Source organism: Pleurodeles waltl, chromosome 6 (assembly GCF_031143425.1).
Source record: "Pleurodeles waltl isolate 20211129_DDA chromosome 6, aPleWal1.hap1.20221129, whole genome shotgun sequence".
Lineage (NCBI taxonomy): Eukaryota > Metazoa > Chordata > Amphibia > Caudata > Salamandridae > Pleurodeles > Pleurodeles waltl.
In genome coordinates, this window is record NC_090445.1 from 237,197,207 (window position 1) to 237,224,293 (window position 27,087).

The window sequence follows — 27,087 nt, forward strand, 5'->3', positions numbered from 1 at the left end:
GTTTGATAACATTTTTTACCCAAAGTATGAAGTAAAAGTTTGTAAATGATATTCCCGAAGTCAGGGACTTACCCTAGCACAGTCAGATATATAAAAAGGAGGAGATACACCTCAAAATTGCAAATCATTTTGTAAGAAAAATTACCTGGGACTAGAACTGTTGGGGCGCACAACTCTCCATTGGTCAGATTAACTATTTGGAAGTTTATACAGGGAGTGCTTGCTGAATGCTAATTTATCGGCACCTTCTCCTATAACCCCAAAGGAGTAAAATACTTTGATCTGTCATAGTTTAGGGCTAAATAATCACTGACTTAATTCACTGCCTTGCCCTAACGTGAGCTATCTTCCTAAGGAAATGTTGCAAAGACATAATGTTCTGTTTGCTTCTTCCTTGTATATCTTATATGTACCCTTTGATTGGTGTACTTCCTTTAGTCTCCCTATCAAGCAATCCATAGAGTGCTACTGGAAAGAAGCATAATTACTCAGAAATGCTACACAGGATGCTCATGAGCAGTAGCTATGTTATTTGAGAGAATGTATGAGAAATCAGGGCGATTGTGGGCACTTTCTTCTTTTCCCAAAAGCAGCTGCCTTGGAGGTCAGCTGCCACGATGGGCTAGGAAGCACTGCAATGTGACTAGTACCTGCAGACTTAAGCAGAGCCATTGTACAAGTCGAAACTTCTATCATGAAAAGCTGACCTGATTAAATGTGCAGGCATGACACTGCAAAGTCACCTGTCATTTGTGAGCGTGATCGCCAGCTGTGGAGAGATGGCCCAAAGCAAGCAGACCCAGTCAAATATTTGGAACTATGGCTATTTACAGAGGTAGAAGCTAAATATGTAAAATAATGCAAATTATTGGACCAAACCATGTTCATAAAAACGACCATAAATTAGCTAAAAGACAATTCACATTAAATCTATAAAGCTACTAACACAAACCATTCACATAAAGTCTATGAAAGGAAAGCGGTTAAAAAAAGAATGTAGCTTTTTCAGTGTCACACTGTTAACATGGAAGTCCATGTTATTGTAGGGCAGCAAAGTCTAGAAAACCTTACTAAATATCACTCCGGGTCTGTTGGCAGTCCTCATCAGGCCATGTCTATCAAAGTCGTATCAGGGCTGTAAGTACTCAGATGGTGATTGGGTTAGCGAACAGGCAAGAGCTCCATACAGAACATGGTTCATGGCAGCCAATGATGGACAGATGAGATGAGTGGTCACCACTGATCAGTACTTTTGCTCAGGCACCTATCTGCAGATACTTCAGTAGGCAAAATCTACCTGCTCGGCTGAACAAAGCATCAGCCTTCAGTTGTACTGGTTGGAGCTCATGGTAATAGTGTTGCTTAGCATGAATTTCACATATAAAGCTCCTAAGTGGTTCAAAATGCATTAACCAGTTTAGTAACTTCATGCTGGTAACAGCATTGCAAGCCCAGTTCTGCTGTTTCCGGCTTCAGTGACTCCCACGCAAAAATGGAATCAGAAATTAGGTGAAAAAAAGTTTGTACTCCATTTTAGATTCAGAGTTTGACAAAACCTCCTCTCTGACCCATTGTATTTCCCTGTGCAAATCGCTCCGGCTATAACTTTGAGGAGTTTGTGTCGGAATAACTAGTTGTAAAGGAGACAAGATGTAAAGGAAACGTGTGATTTTAATGTGGTAAAATCGAAACTGTGCAGTGATACCCAGTGTGACTTTGCAGATTACGGATTGGGTGCACAACTGCATATGGTAAAACCACAGTCATGTAGTAACAATATCTCACCCTGGTGATTTTGGCAACTTAAAAATCTCAGTATTCTGCATGAGCCTGTTGGCCTCAGAATAGGCTGTAGGAAAGGAGTATCATTACAGCCCTCTGAGTTCTTTGTCATCAAGAAAAGAGGGGCTAGACTTGCTTCAGTAGAGAGCTGTTGTTTCTGATGAAAAATCTCTTAATATCCTATTGCCTCTTTTAAGTATTATTTTTCTACATTAGATACTGATATGTAACATTTTTCGTATCCTTCACAGATGAATATGAAGTTGGTGCTCACGGATTCTGGGACAAATTTTATTCCATCCATGAAAACCGATTTTTCAAAGACAGGCATTGGCTTTTCACAGAATTTCCTGAACTTGCACCAAACCAGAGCCGGGGTAAAACAGAGAAATCTACACTTGACAATCTGTCCTCAAAGGGGACTGGAATTGGGTGCACTGGACAGAGACTCTGCTGTAAAGGGGAAGCTCTGGGTACCACAGCATCTTCAGCACAGAACTTTACATGCAATACCTCAACCCAGAAATTGGAGGCCACTTTTGAGTCGACAGGAACACCTGCTATTGAAGACCTTAAACTTAGTGATGAGGATTTCCCTGGCTCCTCTGCTTCGTACCGTATCCTGGAGGTAACTTCTCACGATTTTGTTTTAAACAGACATTTTATAATGTGAAATTGATATATGAGTTGATTTCTTTTTTTAAACTTGCCATTTATGATTTATACATTGAAAGCATCGAATATTCCCCTTCTAAAACCCCTGTTAATGCAAGTGTTACAAACCTACCACTGATGGGTTGTGTAGGGCTCTTGTGTGAAAATTTCACTTAGTGACTATGTCAAGATATCTCTGTTATTGGGATACTACTGAAAATAGAGAATTTCTTGGAGATAATGTACTTTGTTGGAGCCTATTTCATGTGATAGCAGGTAACTATCTTAAGCTTCATCATCTGTCCGAGCAGTTGATGGGACTTTCCTTGTGAGCTGTATGAATCTGTCACTTGCTTTATAATTGGACTGTGAGCAGGCTTTTTGGAGGTTCCCTTTTGTTAAATTCCATAACCTGCACTGTGCACATAGTGGTATTATTCTGAATTACCAAGGCACACCAAAATAGTCCAGAAAGTCCGTACCATATTAGAGTATAGCAATAAAATTTCTGAACACGTCTTGTGATTATTTAGGATTTATTATTTCCAAGGCACGATGAATCCAAAAACAACAGCCAACACGTGTTTCGTCATCAAGACTTTCTCAAGGCTGCAAGAATTGATATGCAAAAGAAAGTTCTTGGTTTACCCCTTTTTTCCTCCCCTTTTTTAAGAATACTCTAAGACAGTACAAATTGCGCATTACGTTTGGGCTTTGTTTTTACTAATACATGGTATGTCTTTTTTATATTTTCTTTCTGACTTGACTTCACCCAGCATCACACTAGGATGGTCATACTCTCACCACTCGGACTGTGGTTGACTCCTTGGATTAACATCACTTCCTTTCACTGTTCGGTGATATACGGGTGTTTCGGGCTGACAATTTTGGACACTGCGATCATGTTTCGCATGCACACAATATTGTTAAAATCTTGCATAACCCCACCATCAAGCACCATCAATAAGAGGTGTGCGATTATTTCCTCTTAATTAAAAAACTACCATTGTTTAGGGGGTAACTTGCTCCATCTCTTGCAAGTGAAGAACACAAGTTGAAAACTAACATTTGGTGTTGTGGAACCTGAACAACATTTTTGATTCTCTGTTATCGTCATTCTATCTCAATGAACTTTCTTTTGCATATCAATTCTTGCAGACTTGAGAAAGTCTTGATGACGTAAAATGTGTTGGCTGTTGTTTTTGGATTCATCATGCCTTGGAAAGAATAAATCCTAACTAATCACAAGACATGTTCAGAACTTTTATTGTTATACTCTAATACAATATGGACTTTGGGGACTATTTTGGTGTGTCTTGGTAATTCAGAATAAACCTTTCAGTTCTGATTGGATCTCCAGTCGGTGCAGCTACGCCCTTGGTGGTTGGGTGTAATACCAGTAGGGCACCCAATTAACATTATTTACAACAATAAGACATAATTTTCCCCTAGCAATTGTATGTATACGTAGGATGTACGAACCTGGAAGCATAGCCACCTCTTCTTTATTGTGCACATAGTGCAATGTCTAATGTTGTGCTGCCAGTGCACTCTACCTCCGGCACTAATAGAGACTGGCAGTGCTGTCATGAATTATATGGCTGTTGTCATTCTATGGTTGTGCCAGACTACTGGTCACTGATAACTGTGATGAAACCATGCACTTGTTTCATAAAGCCCCCAAACTGTTTTTTAACATTAGTGCTTTTTAGTTCTCTACTAACCAAAATTAAACTAAGTTAGTGCCTAAAACAAATTTGTTATTGTCTGTTGTATATAGTTGTTGTCTTTTGAGAGAAGAGTTTCAGTCAGGCTCCCAGAAGAGAGCTATGGAATATATATGTGCGGGCCAAAAATGTGCATGCTCTCTGTGATCCCGTCACCCGTCGTCTCCTTGTATTGTAGGTTGTTGCCTCTTCCATGACCACCTATTTCTTCTAAGGGATTGGTCATTAGTTGAAAGTTATTTAGCAAATTCACATGGATGGATGTTTAAGAACAACCAAACAATATCTGTAGTCTGATTTTTCACTGTATGAAAGTTGTATTTTCTTGTTAGAGGTTTTCTGTAAAACCACTTTCAAGAGCATTCATTTTTTGAAGTAGTTTCGTTTCTATTTAAGTTAATTATTGGCATAGTAATGCCACACTTGGCGTTAAAGAATGTTAACAATGTTCTAGAGTATTATTGTGCATGATTCTGATCACACTGAGTGTAGACCATTAACTCAGTGAAATTATTTGACCTTTGGAGCAAGTTAGGCATCTGAAAACCTTCAGCACCCCAGTAACCTCTTGTCCTATTTGCTATGTCCCTCTGTGCTCTGTTTTGGCCAAGGCATGTTTCACAGTCGGAGTCTAACATGACACAAAAGCCTATTGAAGATCTGAAAGTTTCAACTTTATTCTTTTTGTATATAGATTACCAGCTACATTTACTCCAGGTCCAGGTCCAGGTACATGCTTGAAAGGGCTTTTGTGTCAAATGAACAAAACCATGCGATTCCTAACGGGACCCACATCACTAGACTCCCAACACTAATCATGTGCTTTGACCAAGAAATAGAAAAACCTACATGGTTTAAGGGTGTTGCATGGGTCCTGATTTCGTTTAGTGTATATGATGTGCTTGTCTGGCACCAGTCAATTTAAGTCCCTTGTCAGGTCCTATAGGAATAGCTATAACTAGCCTACCGCTTTGTTGTGATGCAGTGGGTGAAACATGATAGATTGGAATCCAGCCCAGAGTAATTACCAGTGGCTGAGATAAAATACTTTTTTGCTTTTCCCACCTAAAGTAAAAAAAACATTACATGTCTGAGTCCTTCAGTTTCCACCCTTAAACTCTGTAGAAAACTCTAACAAGTATCCTGTAGCATCAGACACTGTATTCCATCTTGCATCACATAATAAATGTTGACCTTTTGCTTCTTAGGAAACCCAGTTTGTAAATTCATAGGCAATCGTTTTGTAGCACAACCAGAGTTCTTGAATCCTGCTCAGTTGTCACTAAACTATTTCCCATGCTTATTGAAAAATACACTCCTGTGTTTTTTCTCTCTAGTAATCCTACTCCTAAAAAACTCATTGCAGTCTACCCTATTTGGGGTTTCCATAGCCACAATTCCACTGCCTTGTCTCAGTGCTTGCCAATTTGCTGTCACCTTTAATTTTGCTAATTTTAAGGTCCCTGAGGTGTCTGTTTCTCCCACGTAAATGCCCTTTGTGCAACAGAGGCCCGTCACTTAGTACCACAGGGCTAATCACTACTGATGAAGCCCAACAAGGCCGCAACCAGAGTTGGGTTGCTTATGTTTCTGTTCAAAGGGAACATTGCCCGGCTGTTCGAGCTGGACTGTGCTGGACTGTTTTTAATAGAGCAGAACTAGAGTACATTTACAAAAAGCTGCACACTGTCTGTAGCAGGACAGTGAGCAAGACGCAATACAAATGCAGCCCATGGTTATTTCTAGTGGATGAGATTAATTAAAGCATTCAATTGCTTATTTGCTTATACGAGTGAGTCTACCTGCTTTCAGTCCAAGGCATGTGTTAGACCATAGAGTGGGATCAACTAAAGGTTTGCTTTTGCTGATTACACACTGATCTACGACTCATTACAACACAACCTTGAGAAAAACCTTGTGGAGGCAAAAGTAAGCAAGTCTGATAGGGACTGATAGGAGCCAGGGAAGTGTGTAGGTGTGAACAATGAAAGAAAATAACTGGCAGTTTTTAAGGCATTAAGTATGTGGTACTGTAAAGTCATCAAGTGGTAAATAACAGTAAGAAATACAGATGTAAGTTCTTGAAGTGACATGACAGTTGGAAATGGAAAATATTTGTAAGTGTTATTTGCAGATAGGTGGTAGGAGAAGCCAGATTAGGAGATAGTATTGCAAAGAGGGATAGTGTAAAGGGAGAAAAAAGGAGAGGACCCTGGAGTGATCATTTGAGGACTCCCAGAGGTAGGGGTGTGGGTGTTGAAAGTCTAGAATCCTATGATCTAGAGAAAGTGGTCAGAGAGGTCAGACAACAACCCTCTAAGTGGGGAATAGGTAACACCTAATGTGTAGCAATATGAAGTAATTTAGAATTCTTAACAACTTTAAAAGCATTAGATGGGTCACTGAGTATGGGGGTTGAAGAGAGATGTTTATGATGGGCCGATTTGATGTAATTTGGACTTTAAGTGAGAGTTGTTTTTGTTGAGTATAGAGTCTAGAATCTTGATTAGAGAGGAGTGAGTAGGTCTTTGACTGACAGCAATACATTGAAGAATTTTTGAGAATGCCATTTGAGACTCGTGGTAACCGTTGGACAGAGGTTGGAATACAGCTATTTTAAAGCATGCAGGGTTATTACTAGATGTGAGGGAGTGTTTAAGCAGATGCAAACTTTGGAGTTTGCTCACTCCTCTTGAACCAGATGTGCATCCGCAGTATTCTCTTTCACTAAAATACTTTTAAATTTGTTTGATTTTCATGAAATGCATAAGACTGTAAACATCCAGGGGACTTTCTGTGTACAGTTATAGTGTATAATACATCAACCAGGGATTTATAAGCCTACTGTTTAAAGTATGTAGTCCTCCACTTTAGGCCACCCTGCTGAGAAGTTTTTGGTTCCAGGCTCTCAGAGCCCATGCCCCCCCAGCTCCTTCAGTGAGGTGTCTGTATTCATGAGACATGACAAAGTTATTTGAGACTTCAGACTTGGAAAGGGGGTTCTAAACCGAAAATGTTCATTGTTAAGAGTAAAACGGATGTCGAAGAGGGGCAGGGGGTTAATTATGGAAGGACAGAAGCCCAAAAAGTTATAAGAGGACCACAGGTCAGCTGTCTTATAGGGGTCTGAAACAAACTAAAGATATCGTCCCATGTAGACAGCCATGGCGTGTAACTCCCTTTAGAACTCGTATTTGAGCTTCACCCGTTAGTAACTACCAAACAACTTAACTGAACCACTTATTGCCAATATGTGCTCCTCCAAGTATTTGTAATGTTTCTAATAATCGCTGATAATTACATCACAAGGAAAAGTTCTTATTCTGTTACTGGAATGAGTAGTCTCAAAGGGCTGCCATGCTGGAACCCAGTCTTTCGGCAGAGGGAGGGAACAAAATTCAGTACCATATTTTCTGACTCTTTTCCTTTCATAGATCTTCCCATCCGAGGCTCAGCTGAGGCATCTCACTGGAGCTGAGTGGGCATCTACCAATTGGTCAGCCTTGTTGTGTTTCTTCTCACTGACTCTTCTGAGCTAACTTTACAACCACTGCCTGGCGACTACATCCCGGTCCAGTCAATCAGTCATGCCCGGGCTTCAGTAGGAGTGTTCCAGCCTGAACTGCCAGGCCTGGACCTCCCTGAATCGGAACACAAGCAACCCAAGATCGGATTCACGTTGATTGGGACTCTTGAGTCAAGTGTAGCTTGCTTCCAGTGGCACAGTGAGCACTGTTCCCATAGGAGTAGGCTTAAGACTGGTTTTTATATGAGTCCACACTGAGTTGGCATGGTGTGCAAAATAATTATGGACTGGGATGCAGCCAGAGTAAATACCAGTAGCTGAGATTAATTCAAGCATTCCATCTGTCACTTTTTGTATACTTCTGAATGTGGTGCTTTGCATAATATTTCTTCTGTGACAACCTCTGTTTTTAGTTTTGCCTGCTACCTCAAGTCTAAGCCTTTTTATTGTAACACTCCACGGAGTCTAATTGGGTTAAACCTAGCCAACAGCGATGGCCTTTAAAGAATTGCAAGACATGGGGCAGTGATATTTGCAGTGTTGCTTAGCATTTCAGCAGTCCTATATTCACTGCCCTGCACGGGCTTCTAAGTGCTGTTGCTTGAGGAGGAATGTAATATTGCATTCTGAAGTGCAGGACTAAAAGTGTGGAATTGGCTTCAACCTGGCGTGAGATCTAAAGATTGTTTCATTATTTCAGTATATTAACAATACTACTTATTTAGTATTACCTTTACATTTATGATGCTTTTTGAAGTATTTTGATGGCTCTTACATTTGGATTTGCTTTACTTTTTCAAAACCTTTATTGGTTGATCAATCCATATGTAATTTAAGGTACAAGAAGGCTCATTTCATCCATGGCTATACATTGTGTATCTAAAGCTTCAAGAGCAGTATTACTATTTTTGTTGCTTTTTTTTAATTTAAAAAATCATTAATGTGCAAAGCTGGTCGATGGCTGAAATCTTGTCTTCCTTCTGGTGCTCAAGGTGCTGGCTCCCTTCTTAGCTGCCTTTCTGCCCAGCATGGAGTTGAAGGTGCTGGGAGCTGCAAAATGATGCAAGGAAAGACCATTGACTGCATTGTCTGAAGCTGGGGTTGTTTGCCTCCTAGGAGATAGTCACTTGGACCTCTGCCTGGCCAGCCTGCATGCAATGGGCACACAAAGGTGGCAATGCTTGCCTGGTCTGCAGATCCTAATCACTAGGCCACATCCTGGGTGCGCAGAAGGAATGGATCCCTGGCTAGTGCCTAGGTCATGATTAGCACATACCTGCAGCAAAACCCTGGTACTAGGTAGATCACAGGAGGAGCCCTAGAGCAGGGTGTCTCCTCCTGCCTTGCAAAAATGTTCACAACCATGATCTCGACATTGGACTGTTGAGTAGGGTGACCTAAGCCCCTGAAATCCTGTGTGTTGGGAATTTCATTGAGGGACAGGCTGCTGTGCTCCTCAGGTTGACATGGACTTTTGTCAAGTAAAGGTGTTCTGTTGCTTCCCCAGATAGGTTTGCTCTATACTATAATATACATACATATATTGAAAGGGGGCCAAGACTGCTCTGAGGTTTCGAAACAATAATTAAGAAGAGCCTTAAAGTGAAGCATTTTAACCCCTGACCATATTCCTGATGAGAGACACAAGGAGTGTGCTTTCAGTGAATTGTAGATTGAGTTGGATGCAGGTCTTTTGATAAGCAAAAGGATTCTGCTACAGTCCATAAATATTTTTTTCACAAAAGCCTGTGCGCCGAAACAGAGGATTTGTCAAAAACTGACTAGTCGATAGTGGCTAAGATGGAGACCCTGACAAAGATTAGCCGGTGACCAACAGGCTCCTGGGGTGTGATACATGCCTTAAGGCTCTAGAATCATATAAGGTAACAAGTGGCTCATCCCTGAAAGAAGGAGAGTGATGGAATGTCACGATCTGGATGTGCCACCCCAATCCCACCCCTCCAGAGCCTTAGGTGGCAGATTTCTAACCGGCTGTAGAAGGACTTTGTTCAGTGCACCACATGAATTAGACATCCAGTTGGACTTTGACCCACAAAGTAGCACTGTGTGGGTAGTGTTTTGTGGTCACAATTAGTCCCTCCAGATGAGTTCAGGGACTCAGCAGAACTCCAAACCCTGTTTTATAAATGAATAACATCCTCAAAATAGCTCTAAGAAACCTGTGATTTGTCTACTGCATAAAATATGAACGGTAACCAAAAAGAATGTGAAAATAAATGCAGCAATGGTTGACATGGCCATTAAAAACAATATGCACATTCCTAACATGGTTAGCAAGTTTCCAGCTTCCTAACGCCCTATTGCTACTCCTAAACACTATGTTCAGATTTAGCTGAAGCACAAAATAACAAACCTATAAATCGAGTTTCTTAAGATAGATGGCACAGCCTTTTCTCAGTAAGAAATAACTGTTTAGCTATTCTCTATCACAGCCCTTGCCTGGGAATGATAAACCGAACCAAACTGAAGTCCACTTCTCTGTGCCACTTTCGGGAACCCTAGAGCAATCCCCAAGTGTCACTGGCTTGTCATCCGCAAACCGGCATTACCTCTGATATTTCTGTTGCAGAGCCTCTTATAGTATCTGATCACCAATTTTATGTCAGGTTTATAAGTTTGGCAGCACTAAAGTACAAACAATGCAAACTAAGTATGGCAAAAAATGTGTCCTCTCAAGTCACATGTAGGCATAACAGCAACCATAACATAACCAAGGAAAATATGCCAACCTAGATAGGGGACGGTCAAAATGCTAACACTTTGTGTGTGTGTGTCTAACTTCACACTTTCTAATAGAAGGATGTAAGAGTTTGCAAGCAGGCACATGGCCTGGCTGCCAAACACATAATCAGGCCATTAGTACTGGGACTGGGAGGCAGGGATAGCCATCTTAGGCCCTGTGGTTCATTAAGAAAGAACTGCACTCTTTTAGCATGTGTACTATGATATGTTATCCATTGACGTTTAAGGCCAATCACTGTGGCAAGAAATATATTTTTGTACAAGAGGCTGTAACTAAGATGTTCCTTGATGGCTAAAGAGTTAGGGGTCAGGATAGCAGTGAACGCTATAGTTTGCCTCTGATTCTTTGTTGTACATTTGGGTATTCTGGGATGGATATTTCTGTTCCCAATGGGGGATTGTGGCCTGCCATGGAAGGCTGGCTGTCTTTCGTGTGAGTGCAATGTAGATTCTATAAAGTGATTGACATGTGGTCCAATTGGACCCCAATGAATTATACAACTTAAGTAGCATAATTATGCTTTATTATGCTAGATCTGAGTGATTTTGTTATTAAAGATTGATAGGACTACTGAGCAACCCCTACCACAGGTGGTATGTTATGTAGTCTTTGTGCCTTACCCATGCCTGTTTCAGTAAAAAACAAAAGAACATAAACAAAGGTCATAAAATATAAACCAATATAAAAACAGCTAAATATGATGTTACACTTACAATTCAATAATTTGATGTTGACACATTCTAGTAATAAATATACATTTCGTGCAGCTTTTTGAGCAAAACCTCCCAAAAAAGCTTGCATATAATCCAGATTAAAATGTGTTGATAGTAGAACACATATGCTTATCTTCCCGTTTGCTTTATCTAAACCATTGGAATTTTGACATGTATTTTATCCCCTAGGTCGGGTGTGGAGTCGGCAATACAGTTTTTCCCATCCTAAAGACCAACAAGTGAGTTATTTGTGTTCTTATTTTGTAATTCAACTCCTTTAACTTTGCAGTTCACATAGCCGCTTGGAACTAGTTGCCATTGATGGTTCATTTCCACTTTCAGCTACAGAAGGAAATACAGCAGCATTCCCATTTGGAAATGCAGCAGCTTAGTATATAGAGGATTTACTTTTTAAAGCAATGCTTATACTTCATTTGCAATAAATTAGTGTCTTGATGATGTTGAGGGGCACAAACTTTACATGAACTATTCAGATAGGGGGTAAGTTATTTATTCCATGTTACACCCCAAGGTTGCAGCTACAGCATACTAGGTCCTGTTAGAGCTCCATTCTAGCTCCAACTGTAGTCCGCTTTCAGATTTCACACAGACAGCAACGTTCCATGCGTCATCACGTTCTCACAGCATCGTCCCGTAACAATTTATAGAATACCTCAGCCCATGCGTACACAGACACATCACACCACTACATAATCCCTTCACCTTACTTACACATAGGACAAACCAAACATGCCATGGCTCTTCATCATCCTCTTTCTCTACACGTGGTACCCATCTCAAACCAATGCATTAACAACCTAAACACAACATGACAAACCCACACCTTCTCCACCTTCCACAACGAATGCATTCTTGCTCACAAGGATTCTGCACTCCAGCACACACACAACAATTCCGCCACTCCAACACACCCCGCACCTAGTCACATTAGCTGGCCAAACCAATGTGATCACTTACTTACCAGACCAAAGAAAGCACCTAAATCTTCACTCAGCACCCTGTTCTCCGGAATCTTCACAAACATCATATAGAACATCTCACGCACATAAAGATGATCGCCTTCACCATGCCCTTGGAAACTGTCCATACATCAGATTGAACATTTCCCACACATGATGATTGCCTCAAGTAGGCACAGACTGCAACTTCTGAAAATACAACATTCAAACACTGAGGCTCCAGTGCATGCATTCAGATACACACACATGACAGTCACCAATGTACTCAGCCAGTACCATGTACCTGTTAAATCCTCCCATTTGTAGAAAATGATGACGTGTCCCAGAGCGCATATAGATGAAACAAAAAAAAAATAGACACAGTACACCTCACACTAATGTACTGTGCCACGAGTACCATGCACATGTTGAAACCTCCTATTCGTACACAGTTGCAACTCGTGCCAGAGCACTGTGAAACTGTACTTGTGGCTTCAGGCCCCAATACACAGGGTACTACACTTCCCCATGTTTCCTCTCATGACAAGATACAAGTCTTCCCCAGTGACGCACACCACAGAATACTCCCCAACCACCCTTGTTTAACAGCATACTAATCTTCCCCACTTTTGCATACCACAGGGTACTTCCTCATGCATCCTCAGGCAAAAGCGTACAACTCTTTCACACTTTTCCACTCCACAAGGTACTTTCCCGTGCATCGCCACACAGCTGGGTATTACTCATCACCGATTTCATACACTTCGTGGTACACCCCGCCCATACCCTTGTGACATGGAACTACTCTTGCCTACTTTTGAAACACTAGCAACTGAGGTTCCCCGCTTGCACACCAAACCTCATCTGCTCCATTAGCACATGCTAGCAACACCACATCACTGTCGGAAGGGTCATGTATTCTAACGCTGAAGCCCATTTTTCATTTCAGTTTGAAGACATGGGTTATTGAACTATCTCATTGAACATTACTATCTCATCAAATGCACATTCCTAGCATGTGTTTTTATTCTGCAAATGTAAAATGAATATATCTGTTAAGATCAATCAAAACGCATTTAATGATACTCTAGTGACTACTTAGCTTACAAATTGTTCCAGGAATGTCACAAATCTAATGACTGTTTCTCTCCATAATTATATTATTAGATCTATTTTAATGACTTGCTTTTAGGCTTCTTTCTTTTACTTTTAGGTTCTTAAACACATCGAGGACAGGTTCCATTTTAGTTAATATCTCCGTTTTAGTTAGCCTAGTCAGCTTGTTTACCTTTGGCCCCAAATCCATGCTATGTAATGGAGGCTGCCTTCTTCGATCATAGAAGCTGGTATTTTAGACCACAGAAGCTGCCATCTTCGACAATGGAGCCTGCCATTTTCCTCAAAGTATGCAGAATCATCCACATGTATGTCTTTGACACAGATGACATATGTCCCTATCTTTCCAAGAACTATGAAAGTGTCAAGTCATTCAGATGCAGACATCAATAAAACCCCCAGTGCAGTGGGACAGGTGCCTTCTTCAGTCATATACCAACCATAACCCTAATAATGTAGTTTTTATTTAAATATTTTCACCTTATTAGTACATCCACTTATGTATATGATTATGTCAAAACATTCCAAAGGTAAATGCAAATTCCATCTTAGATAAGATGCAACATATAGGGATTACAACTTGACCTCTAACCCAGGTCGCAGACGCAGATCCGGCGTAATTTTTATTCATCTGCTAGCACTAGCATACTGCTTAAAGCTATCCCAGAGAGGGTGTAAAGGCTATAAATTTGTTAGATTTTTTTCTTATGTTCACTCTTATTAAAAAGCTAAGCTGGTTTTTATTATGTTCTGTGATGTTACCAATATTATGTGCACTAGATCTCGGCATTTTAGAGTAAATATTTTAAAATAAATATGTTGAAATACATTTTCTGTTTCTAGTGATGTTGAGTGTGTCAGTCATTAATGATCGTTTTTGGATTACCACTACTCCCTTTTAGTAACCCAAAAGCATTGACACCACCTCATTTATGCAGGGGCTGCAACAGCCTGTGTTTCACATTGACTGCTGTTGCATTGAAACTAAGTTCACTCTTAACACCATTGGGTGTGAAAACAAACCTTGTAGAGCTCAGCCAGAGCCTCAGTTTACGCAACGCTTCTCAACTTGAGACAAAGTACTCCTATTTCCAGTCTTTGCACACAAGGATCCTCACAATAAGTATGTGAATCCACAACACAGATGGAATTCCCCAATCTCCACTTCAGGTTCACAACACAGCATCAACCAACACAAGTGCAACTCTTATACAGCAACATGCATAAGTGTTGCACAAAAAAGCATGCCAGGCACACATCCCAAAATTGTGTATGCCCCAAAACTATAAAGATAAACCACTGCAACAACCAAAAATATAACCTTAGAAATCATACCTAATCGTTGGCATAAATATCCAGGCTTTGAAAAATCCACTCGCTATGGCGAGTCATATATTTTATCAGGTCGAGCTATTTTTAGGGCTTACTCGCCCCTTCTGGCGAGCTGGAAAAGAACAGGTGTTGAAGGAGTAATAAATGAGCAAAAAAGATGCTTTTAAATCTTATTCTCATCTTGTGACATTTGCTCTGTGTTCAGAGACAGAGGTCAAAAGTCAGTTTGTCTTCTTACAATTTATTTTCCTTCTGACTGCAGAGTTCCAAGATTTTGTAAGGTCAACTGTGTAAAACATTTCAAAATATATTTCAGTAGTTGTGAAAGCCCAGTTTTTGTACTTCTGTGTGATGAAAAAAATAATTTCATTGGATGAAAAGAAATCAGAACACTTTACTTGGTGTTGTGCAAAGGATAATTATGTTTTCTGAAACCGAATTTTCACATACTATTACACTATATAGTTTTATCAGTGAAGCTGCAAGTTAGTGGGAAGGCTTTTGGCCGTTTTTTGTCTATAAATTACACTGTGCTACCACATCAAAGTGAGTGTTTAAGCATCAAATGAGAAGCACTCCTGCCCTGATGGCAATGGCATTAGTAAACTAAGAGGCAAGTCATGGATCATGTGTCTCCTGTAAGTGTGCTGGATTTTTTTATACATGGAACAAGCATTTAGTCTATTTAATCAAACAAAAAAGATTTCTTTGTACAGCAGAGATTCTGAGCTCGCATATTTAAAGGTGCTCTTATATGGTGAATTTATGTGAGAGTGAAGAAAAAGGTGACTCTGTAAACTAAAATATTTGCCTAGAATCACAGTTTGAGACCCATTTACGGGTCAAGTACATTAGTTAGGCCGAGTAGATTATTCAAGTTACTCAACCTGCAGGTCTAGTAACATTTTTATGATTTTTCGAGCCCTGTTATCCCTGTACAGACAAGCTAACTTTGTAAAAATTCTTAAAACATTAGAAAGACTTCTCAAATCAGTCTTGCAAATATTGAATCAAACTGTACTGAACTAAGATCCACAGACACAAGTACAACATTACCATCACATAATAGTATAAAACACTAGTGCTGTTATGCGTCATACCTACTGCTCACACTGAACTTGATACACATATGAATAATAACTCCATGTCATTTTCATTACCACCCTCAAGATGAAAGTAACCTTCTCCACAGTGAATCCTTGTGTTTTTTGGAAGTCCCTCATCCATGTTCACAACTTCACTAAAGCACTCTGCTTCTCTCATGACGATGTTTACTAAATAGAGCAGTGCTTCCTTACACTCCATTACCACTGCTGTTCCCCTATTGTCAACTGTTGGCTCCCTCACACCTGTTGGAAAAGCCTGAAATGCCAAGCCAGGTCCTCCATGGACCGGAAACAAGCATCCTAGGACCGGTTTCAGAGTCTCACCCTTCATCAGCTAGGCAGTTCGGACTGGACTGTTCCCATGGGGAATAGGGTCAAGACTGATTTGCATATGGCTGGGTCCAAACTGGCATGGCAAGCAAAAAAACTGATGGATTAAACCTAGATCTGTGACAGGGGGTGAATGTTTGATTTGCTCTGCATTCCGTCCATCATCTGTTGTTTTTGCCCTGGTAAGTAAAGAGCATGGGGAAAATCCCTCGAGATTGAGATTGAGTACAGAGAGCTTGGACTTATGTTTGATTCTTACTTGCGATTGTTTATTATATTGTTGCATATGTACAAAGATTTGTTTGCAGGAAGTGTGAACCTCAAGAAAATGGACATAAGACTTATTGAGTATGTCGTATTTGAAAACATTCCGGTATTTCCATACTATTATAGAATTCAAGGACAGAGTTACGGAATGAAACGTTTACTTATCCCTCAACCATGGAATCTTAGAATGGCCTCACCAAAATGATTTCTTGATCCTAACACAGAGTCACAATTGTGTGCAAGGAAGATGGAGGAAAATTTATTTTCATGTTGGTGGCAGGATGTATTTTCTAAAGACATTTGATAAGAGGACTCAGAAAGAGTGAAATACTTCCAAGACAATGTCCTCGTATTTGGAAGGACAGGGGATGAATACAATCAGAGTTTGTTGGAAAGACTAGAAAATGTAAGCATGACTCTGAAGGCGGGCAACTGCAGGTTTGGAATGGAAGAGATAGCATGTTTAAGTTATACCATCTCTCAGAATGGGGTGAGGCCAAGAAACAAATCAGTGGAAGTGATCTGTAATCTGTTGAGTCTGGGAAGTAAAGAGGAAATAGTCTTATTTTGGCATGGTGGAGTTTAATAGTTATTTCATACCCAATCTTTCTGACAAGACTCTAGCACTGAGAGAGGTGTGCAAGAGAGGAGAGGACTTTCCATGGAATATAATACGCCAGGAGGAATATAAACACCTTATGAGAGATCAGCAATTGCGCCTGGATTTAAAAGCTTTTATCCCGGGTAGAGACAATTGTTGACAGATATGAATTGTAAGGTGCTGTTTTGTTGCGAAAGGAAGGTGAGTGTGAAAGTGGGGTATATCCTCTGCTTCTAGAATGTTGAAAGTGGCTGAACTTAACTTTTCAGTCATAGAGTGTAGGAATCTAGCTCTGTATCTACTATATCAATGTGAGATATAGTGTGCACAGAGTCCGGGGGTTTCCCAGGGGCTTAACACAGGATAAAGTAGATAATACTAATGCTCTCTTTTGTGGTAGTGTGATCGAGCAGTTAGGCTTATCCGAGGGTAGTGCAAAGTATTTGTTGTACACACACACAGACAATAGAACAAGCACACACTCAATCACTTAATTCCAGACCAATGGTTCTTCTATAGCAAAAATATATTTTCTTAAGTTATTTTTAGAACCACAAGATTCAAGTTCACACATGTATCAACAGTACTTTGTTTGAAATTGCTAAGTTATACAGTTTTGGAAATATTGGCAATAATCTGTTTTAAAACTTGACAGTGCAATTTTCATAAACAGTTTCTGGGGGAAGAAAAGTTAGATCGATTTGCAGGTAAGTACAACACTTACAGTTCCAGCCTCTGGGGGTTATGAAGTCCACAGATTGGGGTTCAAGTTAACCCCAAACACCCATCACCAACAACACGGGACCAGCCGGATGCAAAGGTCAAAGTGTGGGCAAAATGAACATGGGCACCTTTGGAGACTGGGGGCACTCGGTTTCAGATCTGCAGGCAGGTAAGTACCTGCGTCTTTGGAGACCAGACCTGTGGGGTTTAGAGGAGCACTGGGGGGCCACAAGTAGGCACCACACATACACCCTCAGTGGCACTGGGGAGGCCGGGTGCAGGGTGCAAACAAGATGTCGGGTCTCCAATGATTAGCTATGAGGGGTCCCCAGGGGTCACTCAGAGGCTGTAGGCGAGGTCAAGGGGGTCAACTCGGGCAAACCACATGGAGGAGGGCCGCCTGCTGAACGTGGCTTCACTGGAGGTCACGTTCTCCAAGGCCTGTGGTCTGCGTGTGCAGTGTGTCTTTAGGAGTCGGATATGTTTGTCCGGAACTTTTGCGGTCAGGGGGGTCCTCGGGATTCCCTCTGCAGGCGTCGTTGTGGAGGAGTGGAGAGGTCAACCCAGGGTGGGCACTTGCTCAGAATCACCTGGGGAATCCTCTCTAGCTGGTTGGGCCACCTGGACATGGGCTGTGGGCATCGGGTGCAGAGTGGTTAGGACTCACCCATTCGGAGTGAGGTTGGAGTCCTTAGTTGTTGTTTATTTTTGGACAGGGCAACTGTCCACAAGAGTTCTTGGACCTTTTGAGTGCAGAGCAGTTCTCTGGAGCTTGGCAGAGATCACTGGTCCCGCTGGATGCATCGCTGTTCTTTTGCAGGTTCTTTGAAGCAAGAGACAGGCTGGTAGGGCTGGGGCCAAATCAGTTATCGTCTTCCTTCTTCTCTGCTGGAGGCTTCATCTATGCAGTCCTTCTTTTTCTTGTCAGGTCGCCAGGAATTTGGTGAGCTGGGTTCAGGGAAGCCCTTAAATACAAGATTACAGGGGTTAGAGGGCAGTAGCCAATGGCTACTGTCGCTGAGGGTGGCTACACCCTTCCTATGCCCACTCCCTTTGGGGAGGGGGGCACAAACCAAACCCTATTGGGCCCTGTCCTCCAAACCAAGATGGAGGATTATGCAGGGAGGGGATCACCTCAGTTCTGGACATCTTAGGGGTGGTCCTAGCTGGGGTGGTCACTCCTCCCTGCTTTCCTTAATTTTCCCGCCGGACTTGCCGCCAAAAGTGGGGCTTTGTCCGGGGGGGGCGGGCAACTCCAATAGCTCAAGTGTCCTGGGGCACTGTAATCCGAGGCTTGAGTCTTTGAGGCTCACTGCCAAGTGTTACAGTTACTGCAGGTGGGAGGTGTGAAGCACGTCCACCCAGGACAGGCTTTGTTTCTGACCACCAAGAGCACAAAGGCTCTGACACCATGTGGTCAGAAACTTGTCTGAAAGTGTCAGGCTGGCACAGACCGGTCAGTCCTACACTAGCAGTTTGGCTATCATACAGGGGGCATCTCTAAGATGCCCTCTGTGTGCTTTTTTCAATAAATAATCCCACACTGGCATCAGTGGGGGTTTATTGTGCTGAGAAGTTTGATATCAAACTTCCCAGTATTCAGTGAAGCCATTATGGAGCTGTGGAGTTTGTAATGACAAACTCCCAGACCGTATACTCAATATGGCTACACAACACTTACAATGTCTAAGAATGTACTTAGACACTGTAGGGGCATATTGCTCATGCAGCTCTGCCCTCACCTGTGGTATAGTGCTCCCTGCTTTAGGGCTGTAAGGCCTGCTACAGGGGTGTCTTACCTATGCCACAGGCAGTGGTTTGTGGGCATGGCACCCTGAGAGGGGTGCCATGTCGACTTTGCCTTTTTCTCCCCACCAGCACACACAAGCTGCAAAGGTAGTGTACATGTGCTTGGTGAGGGGTCCCTTAGGGTGGCAGAATGCATGCTGCAGCCCTTGGGGACCTTCCCTGGTCACAGGGCCCTTGGTACCATGGGTACCTTTTACAAGGGACTTAACTGTGTGCCATGGGTGTGCCAATTGTGAAAACAAAGGTACAGATTTTGGGAAAGAACACTGGTGCTGGGACCTGGTTAGCAGGATCCCAGCACACTTTCAATCAAAGTTGGCATCAACACTAGGCAACACGTGGGGGTTAGCCATGCCAGCAGTGGCACTTTCCTACATAGAGAAAGAGGCATTGGTTGTTTTTTGGGCTGTCAAAAAGTATACAAGCTTTCTGTGGGGTTGCATATTTATAATTACATCTGATCATAAACCTCCGAAAGATTTTTACATAAAAGATCTCAACTCTTTATGTGTGTGCATCAGAAGATGAGTTGTTGAGCTGCAGGAATATACATCTAATGCTGAATATATTCATGGTACTACCAAGTGTGTTGCAGTTTGTCTGCAAAGGTTGCCGCCTACTGCTTCCACTTTTTGAGGGAGATATTATGAAGGATGAGATGTACTTTGATTAAAATGTTTGTGTAGTAACAAAAGGGGCGAGCCAGGAGGATAAGTGGAAGACTGAGTTAGCACAGAATTGGTTCCTAAAGAATTCCTAAAGAAATGTAGTTATTACTTGTTAAGGGGTGACCAGACAAGAAGATGTTGGAGCTGGAACTTCATCTTTTTTTTTTCAAGTGAAGGAGAAGTTAACTGAGAGGGATTAGGTCCTATTCAATGAGACTAGACTTGGAGTGCCCACCAGACTCATAAGCAAGGTTATGGATTTAGCACCTGAAGGGCACTTCAGTGTTGTGAAGACAGAGGAGCAACTTCATGCTGATTTTTGGTGGCCTGGTCTGGATCGGAAGGTGGAAATGGTCATTAGGGTCATGAGGAATGTGAGGTCAGTAATCAAACATTCAAGCCATATGTTCCACCTATGTGCTTTGTATGGAAATCTCTGTGGACCCTGGGAAGAGATTTCAGTGGACATTGTGGGGCCTCTACAGAGAGGAGTCACCATTTGCTTGTGGCTATGGGTACCTTTTCAATGTGGTCTGAAGTGGCCTGTGTAAGAGATGTCACATCTGGAACAGTAATAAGATTCTTGGAAAGAGTTATTGAGATAGATTTTTTACATATATATATATATATATATATATTAGTGTGTGTTGGTGTGGCATTGCACACAAAAAGTGGTCCTGATGCGCAAGACCAATTATAGAAGACATAATCATCTGTAGCCCCTCCTCTGCGGATCCTTGATGTCTGAAAAAAACACTAAGCGAGGAAGAAATAAAGAAGGCCCTTGTGAGCATACCATACAGGAATACTCCTGGGCTTCATGGCTTCCCCTTAGAGATGTTTCTGAGATACGCATCCCACCTCACCCTCCACCTTCTTAGTATACCAGGATCTGAGGGGGGGTGACTATATCAGTGATACTGAAGCCAGGGAAGCCTCCCGATGACTACGGATGATATCTCCCTATATCTTTAATTAGTCTGGAGGCCAAGATAGTTGCTAATGTGTTGGCCAACAAATTACAGACTGTTATGTATGGCATCTGCTTGGTTACGCTCAAAAAGGCTTCCTGCCTAATTCCAGCACACCACACTGCCTGAGATGAGTCAACAGAGCCCTGACCAGGTGACTGGATGGCAGGAAGCAGTGAGCCTTGGTTTTCCATAAACTTTCAGGTGGCCCTCTATGTTCTGACTCCTGAAGGGTATAAACTTTGGCCCAGTTTTTCACCAATATATAGAACTACTGTACAAGGTACTTTGGGCACCCATAAGGGCTAATAGCGTGATGCCTGAACCTTTTCAAACTGCAGAAAGAATCAGACAAGGGTGCCCCTAACCCTACTTCTCTCACTCTTTAACAATAGAACCCCTAGTGAAGTGGATTTGTCCTAATGCACAACTGCATGGGTTCTTATGACCATCCTCAAGGGAAAACATGACCTCACTATATGCTGACGTCTTCTTATATATGTTAGCAATTCCTCCACAGTCTCTACTCCTCCTAATAAGCAGGCTACAGATTTACAGAGAACACTTTGGCTTATCTGTGAACTGGATGAAGACTACCTATTTGCCAGTGTCCAGCGACCACACTGACATTCACCTGCGTTGGGTCTCAGACCATTTTAAGCACAGAGGCATGCAATTGACCCTTGACAAGCAGCGAGCGTGGGATTTGACCATTACACCTTTACTTACCCACAATAATCAAGGTATGAAATCCTGCCACTTGCTGCCGATCAATGTGGCAGGTATGGGGGCTCTATTTAAAATGCCGTCTCTCTCTTCCCCAACTACTCTGCACCCTCCAGAACTTCCTATATGTACTGTGCAGTCCTTTAAAAAAAAAAAAAAAAACTACGTGCAGCAATGCAATGGGTTCTATGGGCCGGTAAGCATCCTTGAATAGCGTATAGGAAGTGCACCTTGTCACCTTACGAGGATCACCTGGGACTAGCAGATATCCAATTATAATATTGGGCAAGACAGATCCTCCTCGTGAATGTTGACTATTCTCTAACCATGATGACCTTATGGTGGCAGAACATTTGGAGTGCATAGAACTGCACAGCTTCTTACACATTTATACAGGGTGCATATGCACTCGATCTCCTATCCCCCAACTATTGGCACAACCCTGACTGCTGGCATCACGCACTCTAATGGATTAAGTGGGACAGAGTTCCAACAGTAGAAACACCACTGTGGGAGGGCTCCTGGTTGGAACACACAGTTAAATTAGTTGGCTTTAGAGCATGGGACCTCAATAGCAGCTCCAGGCTGGGAGACATCTGAGAAGGGACCAATATCTGACTATTCTCGTTTCTGGTGGGGATATACAACATGCATCACCCACAATTTTTTCAATATCTGCAATTGTGTCATGCCTTGGAAGCACATAGTGCAACCTTCTTAAACTCTCCAACCATAATCCACTACAGACACAAGTCACCCAGTCAGCCATAGGGAGCAAAGGTATGTTCAGACTTTACAGCACATTGGTTGCTAATAGCTCTTATCCTTATGTGATACTGATCGAGTGATGGACGCAAGACGTTGGCACTATACATTATGCGGATTGGGTGGAGGCAAGAATGGCTCCGAGCAACTAGCGATCTCTACAAGACTGCATCTTCAGGGCTCGAAAAATATACTCGACTATGGCGAGTTTTATTCAGGTGTTCTGTTCAGTCAAAAACTGAATTAGCAATTAAGATGCCTTTAAATCTTATTCTTGTCACATTTGCCTTGTGTTCTGAGACAGAGGTCAAAAGTCAGTTTGTCTTCTTGCAGTGCAAATACTTTTCCTAGTGCTTTGTGAAATGAAAGGCTTTTGGTAGCAGGTTTTTCCTAACACACAACATTTATATAACTAACTCAACTTTACAAACATTTTAAAATATATTTCTGTAGCTGTGAACAACCATTTTGTACTGCTTTGTGATTTACTTGGTGATGTACAAATGATAAATGTTTTCTGAAACCCAAACTTCACATATAATTGTTAATACACTATATAGTTTTATCAGTAAAGCTAAAAGTTAGTGGGAAGGTTTTTGGACATTCCTTGGAAATGTACGGTCTGTAAGTGCCAGTGCACTACCACATCATGCTTTAGTAATATATTTATTAAAAGTGAGTGTTTAAACATAAACTGAGAAACACACCGGCAAAGCTATTAGTAAACTAAGAGGCAAGTCATGCATGGATCAGGTGTACCCTATATGTGGCTAGATTTATTATACATGGAGCAAATGTTTAGTGTATTTAATCAAACAAAAGAGGATTTTTGTTTTACAGCAGAAATGCTGAACTCACATATTTGAAGGTGCACTCATGTGAGAATGAAGAAAAAGGTGCTTGTAAAATACAATATTTGCCTAGGATCTCACAATTTGAGACCTGTTTCCGGGTCAAGTACATTACAGTTAGGTCCTGCAGGTCTAGTAACATTGTTATGATTTTTCGAGGCCTGATCTTATTCAGTTGAAATACCAGCACAGAGTCTACTATGGCCCTTCAGTCACCAACATTCCATGCATCATCACATTCCCACAGCATCCAATAATGTCCTACAGCATGCCCACTCAACCCATGCATACAAATACGCATCACATCACTACATCATCCCTGTTTGTAAATGACAAACAAGTTGTGCCACGTCACTACCTGTACCCTGTATAGACTATGTACCAGGGCAGGCAAGAAAAGGCATCTTTTGATTTGCTGCCACATTAGCCATCTAGATGTGCCTCGCAGAGGTCTTGTAAATGTCTTTTGGGAAAGATAGGTAATGGGACTCTGTGGACTTTTGTATATTTAAGTTGTTTTAAAGAGGCCTGACATGTTTCCTAGCGGTCTTTTCAGAGTGCTAATGTAGCTGGTTTGCTGGACTATTTTTCTGGATCTTTTGGTGTCAGCATTTATCATTAGAGCTCAAAATGAGACAGTAGGTGATGTTGGGGAACACCTGTTCACTGCCTTCTGTGTCCTGTGAGTGAACATGCCTTCTGATTAATATGACCCGATCTATATGCCTGGAAGCGTAGTCCCATTGTGTGTGTCTGTAAGTTTCATATTGTTTTTTTTTCTTCTTTTTTTCTTCAATAGTGGGGTCTTCAGTCATATCCCAAAGGTGCGAAGTAGCTGCATTCCTGAAACTACTACCTTTTATTCTAAGGAGACAGCACAACTGACTTTCATATAGTTCCGTGTTACATGAAATACATGCTATGTTTTTGCAGTACCTCAGCATTATACGTAGCCTTCAAGGATCGGGTGTGGGCGGTCTCATTGGAGGCAAGACAGTTATTCTTTGAGCCAGCTTCCATTTGAATCGGTAGCTAGCTTTTAGAATGCTGACTCAAATGCTTTGTGCTTAACAGAACCCTCAAACGTTAGGTGCCCAGAAAGACCCAAATTATGGACCATGATCCCCTGATGGGAAATCTGATTTATGTGCTGGTTGGTGCACTGAAGTAGCTTTAAAGAATCTCTGAAAGCACAATGGTGGACAAAGCTGGAAAGGACCTGCCCGTTGAATAAGCAGAGGAGAGAGAACTAATGGACATAATTAAAAGGGAGGACTCTTTCTGAGGGTTCCCACCACAATGTTGCACCGAGAAGTTTGTGGACTGTGTCCACCAGGGAGCTAATCAGTTAGAAAGAGCCACCCTGGGCCCCCTGGCTGGAGTGCATGTGTGGGCAGAAGGTGTAGGTGAAAGTGACTCATTACTCTTGTCTTCTTTCTCTTCTTTGCTTTTTTTTCTTCTCACCTCACTCTCATCATTCTGGTCTTTCTTGTTTCTCCTATTTCTCCATTATTTATCCTTCTAGTGTGTCTTTGTCTCTTTTCTACAATTGCATTTTTTATCCTTTGCCTATTACTGGTCTCTTTGACTCTTCTCTCCATATTTTTTTTAAATATTCTCCCCATTTATTTACTCCTCTTTTTCATTTCTCTCATCCCTTTTTTCTCTTTCTTTTTGTTTTCCTTTTTTCTTTTCTCCTTTGTTTCTCTTTCTCATCTCTTGCACTTCTTGTTCTCATTCCTCACCTTATCATATCTGTCTTTTCTTATATTTCTTGATCTTGCTCCTTCATTCAGTCTTTTACCCATTTCTTGTTTTTCCATTCGGCTTCTCACAGCTTTCTTTTTGCTTTTTCTTTAATCGATCTTCTTCTCTTGACTTTCTCTTCACTGCTCTTGGATCTGCTGGCTTCTTTTCGTTTCTTTAATCTATGAGTATATCACCTATTGTCTTTTATTTCTCTTTTCAATCCTTCTTTTCCTTCTCTATCACCTTTTTTTCTCACTCCCTTCTTTTACTACATTCTTTTTTGTTTCTCTTCTCTTGCCCATTCACATCTTTCTCTTTCCATTCGTTCCTGTCTCTCACTACTTTATTTCTCTCACTTGTTCACTTCTATCTTGCCGATGAACTTCTTTCTTTTCATTACCCCATGGTCCTCTTTCTTCCACCTGCCATTCTTTTGTTTTTATTTTCCTTCACTTTCTCTCTATTTTTATCTCTCCTTTTTCTGTACCAAACCTTTTTCTGTGTCCTGGTATTGAAGGCCCCTGACGACAAAAGAGCAAAACCTACCCACAAGCGTATAAACAGCTTTTTAAGGACTGGGGAAGAGGAGGAGGTTAATTACGACAATTTGCTCTTGTGAATTGGACCTTCTGTCTTTATTATCATAAATAGGTTCCCTGTAGCAAGAGCCAGTACTGTCTGAAAAATCAGGATGTGAGTTAAATACATACTGGTTTAGAAACTGGTAGTGTATGGATTTGGGTACCTATCTGTCCAGGATAACACATGCTCACATGGTTTGTTAGGTGTATTAATAAGTCCTTATGTAATTCACCTCCTTTATTACATGTGATGTGATTGGTTATATGCCATATGGCTAGTTACATTATGATGTGTCCCTGGTTTTGTTATGTGATGTGCCATGCTATACTAGGTGTATTTTTACAAATCTCACCTTAAAGAGGAAAAAATGCAACATAAAAGTTTTTTAATCCGAAAAAATGTTGAACTGTGACTTGTGTATCTGATCCTTACAGTGATCCCGGACTCTTTGTATACTGTTGTGACTTCTCTACTGCAGCTGTAGACCTGGTCAAGGTAAGGCATAGAAGTCCCATTGCCATAGTTCTCAAATGTGCTTAGGAGAGACAGAGATCCAGTTACTATCCACTAAACATTATTGGAGTTATTCCCACAGAAAACTGCATTATGGCTCTTTCTCTTCCCATATTTAGATTGTTCACATAGAATATCTGTTTACTTGACTTTAAAAGTTGAGTTGAGTTATTTCTGTTTTAATGCAACAATTGCCCTTTTCTTCTAGAAGTCATATCTTTGTCCAAGTTATCTTACAATGCATGAATCCTAGATTGTTAAACTTTCTGTTTATTTTCTTTAATTTTTTCCTTCCGCTCTTTATTTTTCTGTGCCTTGGCCCACCTTTCTTTTCTCCACTATTTCATCAATTCGATTCTCAGCATTGTTGTTTTTTCCCTGTCTTTCTTCTGCAGGGCAGTGAAAACTATGATCCTTCTCGCTGTTTCGCCTTTGTCCACGATGTGTCAGACGAACAGAATAGTTTCCCAATGCCTGCAGAGGGTGTGGATATCATCATCTTGATCTTTGTCCTTTCAGCAATCCTGCCAGATAAGTATGTTCACCTGTCATTCTTGACGCTGTGTTACTCCCTCGTCTGACACCGATAAATCGTAGATCAACAAACATTGTTACATTCAATATTGTATAGGTAAACCTTGTATAGAATGAGTGTCCTTTTTGAAAAATGGTTTCCACAGCAGCAGTTCTGGTGTAGAAGAAGAAAACTGAGGTATTCAATTGTGACAAGGTTTGATTTTCAGTATCTTCTAAGGAAGGATTATGTTTCTGGTAGACCTGGTGAGTCAGACAGATCTTCAGGAAGTGGAGTCTCGTTACTCACATGCAATCAGTGAACTATTTGAATTGTCTG

General features: G+C 41.4%; 1 protein-coding gene across 1 annotated transcript in view; it reads left to right on the forward strand.

The window, feature by feature from the left end:
* Positions 1–27,087, forward strand: part of METTL2A (methyltransferase 2A, tRNA N3-cytidine) — a 91,669-nt gene that overhangs the window by 21,726 nt on the left and 42,856 nt on the right. Inside the window, exons 3-6 of the mRNA XM_069237984.1 lie at positions 2,034–2,410; positions 11,356–11,405; positions 26,156–26,216; positions 26,630–26,769. Of these exons, the coding sequence (XP_069094085.1) occupies positions 2,034–2,410; positions 11,356–11,405; positions 26,156–26,216; positions 26,630–26,769 (628 nt within the window). The remainder of the gene's footprint in view (positions 1–2,033; positions 2,411–11,355; positions 11,406–26,155; positions 26,217–26,629; positions 26,770–27,087) is intronic.